This window comes from Penaeus chinensis, chromosome 6, assembly GCF_019202785.1.
Source record: "Penaeus chinensis breed Huanghai No. 1 chromosome 6, ASM1920278v2, whole genome shotgun sequence".
In the NCBI taxonomy this organism is placed as follows: domain Eukaryota; kingdom Metazoa; phylum Arthropoda; class Malacostraca; order Decapoda; family Penaeidae; genus Penaeus; species Penaeus chinensis.
Window position 1 is genome coordinate 19041300 of NC_061824.1, and position 7500 is coordinate 19048799.

Below are 7500 nucleotides of genomic sequence, written 5' to 3' on the forward strand. Positions count from 1 at the left end.
TCCCTCCCTCCTCACATCATTCCCCTTTTCCTCCCTCCTTCCTCCTTCCCCTCCCTTCCCACACCTTCTCTCCCCTTATCCTCCCTCCTTCTTCCCTCTTTCTCCCTCCCCTCCCTTTTCACATTTTTCTTCTTTCCCTCCTTCCTCCCTCCCTCCTTCCTTCCTCTCTCCTTCCTCCCTCCTTCCTCCCTCCTTCCTCCCTCCTTTCTCCCTCCTTCCCTCCTCCTTTCTTCCTCCTCCCTCCCTCCTCCCTCCGTCCTTCCTCATCCCTCCCTCCTTCCTCCCTCCTCCCTCCCTCCTTCCTCCCTCCTTCCTCTCGTCTTCCTCCCTCCTTCCTCCCACCTTTCTCCCTCCTTCCTCCCTCCCTCCTCCTTCCTTCCTCCTTCCTTCCTCCCATCTTCCTCCCTCCTTCCTCCCTCCTTCCTCCCTCCTTCCTCCCACCTTCCTTCCTCCCTCCTCCTTCCTCCCTCCCTCCTCCCTCCCTCTCTCCTCCCCCAACACAAGAAGACTGATGGAGGAGCATCTACGGAATTACGGCGGATAAAACCCACGAGAAATATTCCCGTCCATTATTTATTCGGGCGACAAAGATCCGTGGGCGGACGACGGCATTTGGGATTAGATAAGGGCTCGTCTGTCATAGCCCGGGAGGTCGTGGCTCGTGGTCCTTCGTCGTTGCAAAGTCAAAAGGAAAAAGGAAAAAAAGAAAAATGAAAAAAATTAAAAAATAAGGTTTGTTTTTTTTCGGTTTCAGTGCTTCGTGATCGTAAAGTTGAATTTTTTAGAAATAAGAAGGAAAATGAGGTACGGTTCTGGGTTCCTGGTTCTGAGTCGTTGTGAAATAAATACGAATGGACGAATAAATAGGAAAATAGATCAATGGATAAACAAGTAAATCAAAGTAGAAATGTTACGTAGCTGTGGTTGAGTCTCAGATCAGCTTTCGAAAAATCCATTTGAGATTAATATATGTTTTTTTAAGAAGACAGATTGAAGACATTCGTTTTTGGCCAAGAAAGTAATAGTCGTGGATAAGTTTTAAGATACGAGTTTGGGATTAAGACGTAATATTTTGAGGACATAAATATTAGATATAAAGATTTAAAAGTTATGGAAGGGCTTTGGTGTCATCGATCTCTGATATAGATCACCTACGCGTTTACTTCGTTTACTTCGTAATATGTGTGTAGGATTACTACTTGAAAGTCATGGCTGGTTCTAAAATCGTTACAAAAAATAAATAAATAAATAAATAAATAAGTAAAATAAAAAAAGGAAAGAAAAATTACCTTTGGCGCATCTGTTGAGCTTAGAAGGCAAACCTGAACCTGTCCTCCACAATCCTGATTTGTTGGATGATGGTGAGTGTGTGGTCTTGATTTTCTTTGCTCTATGTGTGTGTGTGTGTGTGTGTGTTTGTGTGTGTGTGTGTGTGTGTGTGTGTGTGTGTGTGTGTGTGTGTGTGTGTGTTTGTTTGTTTGTTTGTTTGTTTGTTTGTGTGTGTGTTTGTATGTGTTTGTTTATTTGTTTGTTTGTGTGTTTGTTTGTTTGTTTGATTGTTTGTTTGTTTGTTTGTCTGTGTGTGTGTATTTTGTATATATGTTATCGATTTAATGTATCTTCCCCATTGCTACTCATTTTACAGTGTCACTCATGAGACACGCCGTCTTTTGGGAGTTCTCATTAATTGCCAACATGAGACAATCATCACGGATTATTCTAATCACACAACAATCAAGATATCCAATTCATAGTCCTGCCAATGCTGTTACGACATCTCATCATCTCGAATAATTGTGATTTCTCTGCAGGCAAGGTTCCCATCCCTGCCTCGACATGCTCAAGCTACAGACACATAACCATTACTCAGACTTTCGTTTCAGCGCGACTAAACCTTATATATGTTATTTGTTTATCTATTTATCTGTTTATCTTTCATTTACTTTTGTTTTTGTTTTTGTCTATTTAATTAGAGATTTTTGCCTTAAACATGGGTTGAACATTTACCTGCTGTTGTTCTTTGGAGAGGTTATGGGTGCGGACGGGCGCGTGAGGGACATTTTCGTCTCGTGGGCGTGGGGGCGGCAGGGGGTTGACGGGCAATCCAGCACATAGGTTCGCCAGGGTCAGTACTGGCCTTGCCTGACCCCCTCCGATGGACAGGGCGGGGGGAGGAGAGGTCACGGTAAGGGTGCTCATGATGACCGAGAGTGGTTTGCGTTATGTCCTCTGTCACCTTAATATCCCTCACTGCTGTGAACTCAATCTATTTTTTTCCTCAACTGTATCAATAGCTAAGGAATTCCGTGGACACAGCCGCGTAAGCAAGGAGACAGGGGCACGCGTGGGCACAGGATCTTCGTCAATCGCCACACTGATCTTGTCCTTGACGAGTTTTGCTTCTTATAAACTTCGGAAGTCTCGATGGCTACAACTCGATCCTGGGAGTATGTTAGGACGATTCGACAATTATACTCTCCTAGGATACCAGCCTTATGCATCTGTGTCCTGCTCAGCTAATGCGTAAATGCCACAAGCTCATTATGCTCTGTCGCTCCCCTGGTCGTCGTCAAGGGACACACCTCCTCCACTGACCAATCAGGTGGCCGCTTCCTACCCCGCCCGATAAAATGCTCCCTCCCTATTGGCCCGTCATACCTTGGCATGTGGTTTGGCGCCAATGATAATGAGGCTACAGAGACGAGAAAAAAGAGCTGATAGTCGTTGATTATGTTAACAATTCTGGGTTCGTTTTTGTAGCACAATCTTGTTTCATAAGATTATACAAAATTATACAGAGGTTAAAAAAAAAAAAACGAAACTTATACAACTTTCCAAATAAGGATCCAGAAGATTAATGATCTCGCTCCTAATAACATGTAAAATTATTCACTAACTTTTTTAAAGGGGATTCTTCATGTTAAAGGTCTTATTCAGATTCAGATGTGTTTTTGAGCGGAGCATCGAGTCGTATACGCGGGCAACTTTCAAGAAAATGTTGTGCGGTGATTTGTTCCCAGTTCTTCCGGTTATTGTTCCTCTTCGTTTATGTCGCTCTGGATGTTGGCTGTCGATTTTCTAAATGTTTTTTTGTTTTTTTTCGATTTCTAAGTCTTTTTTCTCATCGATTTCTCAATGTCTTTTTTCTCATCGATTTTCTAAATGTCTTTTTTCTCATCGATTTTCTAAATGTCTTATTTATTGTCGATTTTCTAAATGTCTTTTTTATTATTTTATATATCATAATCATGATTTATCCAATCATTTCGTAACGACTATTTACTGTCTATGATTTTAGGTCTCTTGTAATCAAATTTCTGGAGTTTCTCGCCATGTTTGCCGTCGATATGCTGTGTGGTGCAGCGGGAGCGATCTCGTCTAGCAATCCTGCTGAACTGAGACCAAATCCCTCGCCACCGGTGGATGGTAACCCCGGCCATTCCTTGCACATAGGGGGTAGTTTAGAAGCAAAATAAAACAGACAGCAGGTCACACCAAGCATACCCATTGTAATAAATGGAATAAAAATAAAATTATTATTATTAATCATAATAAAATATTTATTTATGGCTCTTCAGCACTATTTACGTTATACCTTTGTATAATTAGTTTACAGTGATTTTTTACGTTTTCATTATTCATCTATTTCGAAAATCATTGTGTATTTGTTGAGGATTGACAATCATGCTCGCAACGTTGATATTTAAATTAATGATGCAGTATTTTTAATTGCAAGTATAATAAGATATCATCTGCATAAATACAATTCTATTATTTTCATGTGGGATAACACACTAAAACAAACCTATGAGTTTTTTATTTTTTTTATTTATGTCAATAAGAAGATGGAGGTGAAACTTAAGAATCTACATTGACTGTTAGGTTTTTTATAATAAATTGGAAACCATTAATAGATGGGTCGCAGTTCCTCTCCACTTATGACGTCATAAATGACGCCATTTATTTACATGACGTCACGAATTTTCCGTGAAGTCAAGGAAGAGTAATGAGGTCACAGTGACGTCATTCGTGGGCGAGTTGAGCCACATCCGGGACACCCGGAAGTTGAAGTTTTGAAAAAAAAAATGGTTAAAATCTACTTAAATAAACTAAGCGTTAAATTAGATGGAAAAAAACAACAAAGGAACATGTAAACAACAACACTTATTCTAAGAATTTTGTGAGTTTTTTAGTCTCCATAAGTAAATATTATAAGTAAACAAATCTCACACAACACCTGGTTTTGCACGATGACAAAATCCTTATCTTTACTTCACAACTGCTTCGCCATTGCTACTGGAGCAAATCAGTCTCTCTCCACTACACTTAATTAAGTCACGTAATAATTTTTAATTGTAAGAATTTTTAGAAAAAAAATCACTGGAATGAAGAAAATACCGAGATGTTCCTTATTTATATGACGTGAATATTTGATATGTTACATTATAATATCATATGAAAAAAAAAGATTTCAATTAATCTGCAAAAACAGAAACAGCAGATTACTATTACTTCAAAAAACAAAAACAAAAAATAACAAAAATACGTTAAGGCGCTAATCTACATACTCGACTTTTCTACAAGATTATTTGGCTGTAGTTTAAGGCAACGGTATAATATGTCTTTCTATAAACGACTTCGTTAAGCTATATACCCAGCAATGGTATTCATTTCGAGTTCACAAGGCAACAGTTTGGAAAAAAGGCAGCGCTTGCATAGGGCCCGCGTCCCACGGCTGAATGCAGGTTTTCGAAAGGGATAGAGAATAAAATAACATTTTTTTTAAACGCATAAATAAAACCAACGTAAAGAAACATAAAGGTAAATTAAGAAAAACACAATCAAAACAATATTGCAACGATAACAAATAAAACAGAACGCGTTATAACAGCAGCCTAACAATAACAAGAAGCACCCTTACGCCTCCACGCTAATGACGATAAGCTTAACAATGACGCTGTCCATTGATAATTAAACTTAATGATAGCACTCAGCAACCCGAAGCAGAGGACGAAGACTTCCAGCCAATTGGAACCAAGCTTAGTTAAGATGCGCCAATGAATAACTGATTCTAACCAATCATAAACCGAGCCTGAATACGAGTATGAAACGAACTTGCTGTAAAAAAAGAAAGCTATGTACACGGCTTGACCGTTGCTTCAAAATGTACATATTACCTTAAAAATATGTCATAACCTCAGATAAATCTTTCTAATTCAAATATTCTAAAATAAGTCTTCTGGTTTGTGATTTTTAGAGTGAAAAATTACAAGCTGTGTTGTCATCGAACACCCGGGAGGACGAAAGGAGGGCCAGGCCTCCTCAGAAGATTCCTTGTTGGCGTGGCTTCGGTCAACCTTCAGAAGCCGTCCTTTTCGATCTTCAGACATTTCCTCAGGCATACTTGTGCGCGCCTTCGAACGCATTCGCTGATAATCCGTCAATAGCGTGATATCGAAGCCAAAGCCAAGACCACCCGGACATCTTTCGAGACAAGTTATTATATTGCAACCTCCATCATCAGCCATTACTTGTCTTCCTCTGACTATAAATACTTCTTCTTTTTTCCTGATTTTCTTTCTCTGTGACTCTTTTTTCCCAAATAGTCGTAGTAGCTTGCCATTCCCCGCTGCTACTAGTCGTAGGCCTTCCCGCTCGCACACTTAGAGGCCGTTGGGCACCGGTCGGCTCACGTCGATGTCGACCAGCCGCTTGAGCTCAGGAGAGAGCTGGTTGTAGATGCTCTCGGGAACGTGGTCTGTTGGGGGGGGGGGGGGGTAATAATGATTCGATTTTCAGAGTTTAAACAGATATGTAAGAATGATGCTAGAACGGAGGTGATGTATTTGGTTAACCATATATTCAGGTGATTCTCATGAAACTAAGCAGGTGTCCCCGCGAAACTTACCGTTACACCTATAGACGAGATCGGACCAGATGATCATTTCCTGCGAGAAGCAGAACACACCTAGGCGGCCGCCCTTCAGCTGGCTGTCGAAAATGTTCCCTGAGTCGGCCACCATGTTCTCGCCCTCGAAGATACGCAGGCGAATCAGGCCGATCTTGGGGCGGTGGAGCAGGAGCCATCGGTAGGCGGTCCTCTCCTTCCATCCTACGTTGCGCGGATCCTTCCACAGAAGTTTGACCTGGACGGAGGTGGGGAAACAGAAACAATGAAGAGATGAACGCACGCGGAGATGTAAAGTGAAGAAAAACAAATTGTTGTTCTTTATTTTTTACGATCTTGTATATCTATCCCTTTTCTTGCATTACAAAAACCGATCAGAAAATCAAAACCAACCACATGGACAGAGGCCCCATCCCCACAGGCACCCTCCCCCTTCGTCCCAGCCCCCCTCACACCCACCTGGTCCTCCGTGTCTCCCGTGTGCCACAGCGAATTCCTCATCATCTGCCCCGGACCCGTGGACGACTCGACGAGCTTCAGCTGGATCCCGGGTTCGGCCACGGCTCGGAAGGGCGTCGCCTGCCAGTACGTCTGCGTGTTCTTCTTCCACATCACCGTGTAGAAGTTGCCGTTGTCTTGGTAACTGCAAAGGACGCGAGGTGAAGGAAGGTGAGTTGCGAAAGTGGCTGGAGGCCGCCGGGGCTGAAAGGCGAGCGGACTGGGTTTTGTGTCGCTGTTACTCTTTTTTCTTTCTTTCTTTCTTCCACTTTTTCTTATACTTTTTTCTTTGTTGTTCCCGCTGGGGGTCTTGTTCGTATGTCATCTTTTGCTAAGTGTCTCCCTTTCTCTCTATCTATCTATTTCTCTATTTCTCTCTATCTATCTATTTCTCTATCTATTTCTCTCTATCTATCTATTTCTCTCTATCGATCTATTCTCTCTATCTATCTATTTATCTATCTATTTCTCTCTATCTATCTATTTATCTATCTATTTCTCTCTCTCCCTCTCTCTCTTCCTCTCTCTCTCTCTCTCTCTCTCTCTCTCTCTCTCTCTCTCTCTCTCTCTCTCTCTCTCTCTCTCTCTCTCTCTCTCTCTCTCTCTCTCTCCATTTATTTCACCATCCTCCCCTCTACCCCCGTTTCTTCCCGCCTCAGAGAACGAACTGACACAGATTCCACAGCGAACAGACATGGTGTCAGAAATGAACAATCGTTATCACTAGAAGTCATTCTATTTTCTGGCTACGCACGAGCGAGGGAAGCAAAAAAAAAAAAAAAAAAAAAAAATGTTTTCCTTTTTCTCCTGAAGAATTAAGGCCAAAAAAATCTTATTCACAGAAAGATTATATCGTCAGTTATATCGTTTTTCTATACAATTATGATCGCTTGATGGGTTAAAGAGATCAAGCCAATTAAGAAAAAGACCAAGTGAGGGGGTGTTCGGCGTGCCTTTTTTATCCATAATCCTGTCGTTTTTAAGAGCAATCTCATCGAATTTCTTCATATATACATCGATAAAAAGACTTCTCCCTCCCTTCTTTATACACAAGAGTTGCGTTCACGTCAGTAATTTACAGGGGAAAAGTGTAA

At 41.4% G+C, this 7500-nt stretch overlaps 2 protein-coding genes across 8 annotated transcripts in view; both read right to left on the minus strand.

Moving 5' to 3' along the window:
* Positions 1 to 2400, minus strand: part of LOC125026442 (urocanate hydratase-like) — an 84778-nt gene extending 82378 nt beyond the window's left edge. The window contains exon 1 of the mRNA XM_047614897.1: positions 2008 to 2400. Coding sequence (XP_047470853.1) covers positions 2008 to 2199 — 192 coding nt within the window. The 5' untranslated portion in view covers positions 2200 to 2400. The remainder of the gene's footprint in view (positions 1 to 2007) is intronic.
* A 1408-nt stretch (positions 2401 to 3808) lies between these two features.
* The window catches only part of LOC125026157 (cartilage oligomeric matrix protein-like), a 101766-nt gene continuing 98074 nt past the window's right edge, over positions 3809 to 7500 (minus strand). For all 7 annotated transcript variants that reach the window (XM_047614435.1, XM_047614434.1, XM_047614430.1 and 4 more), the window contains 3 exons: positions 6368 to 6551; positions 5909 to 6146; positions 3809 to 5758 (listed from right to left, as the gene is read on the minus strand). In XM_047614435.1, coding sequence (XP_047470391.1) covers positions 5664 to 5758; positions 5909 to 6146; positions 6368 to 6551 — 517 coding nt within the window. In that variant the 3' untranslated portion in view covers positions 3809 to 5663. The remainder of the gene's footprint in view (positions 5759 to 5908; positions 6147 to 6367; positions 6552 to 7500) is intronic.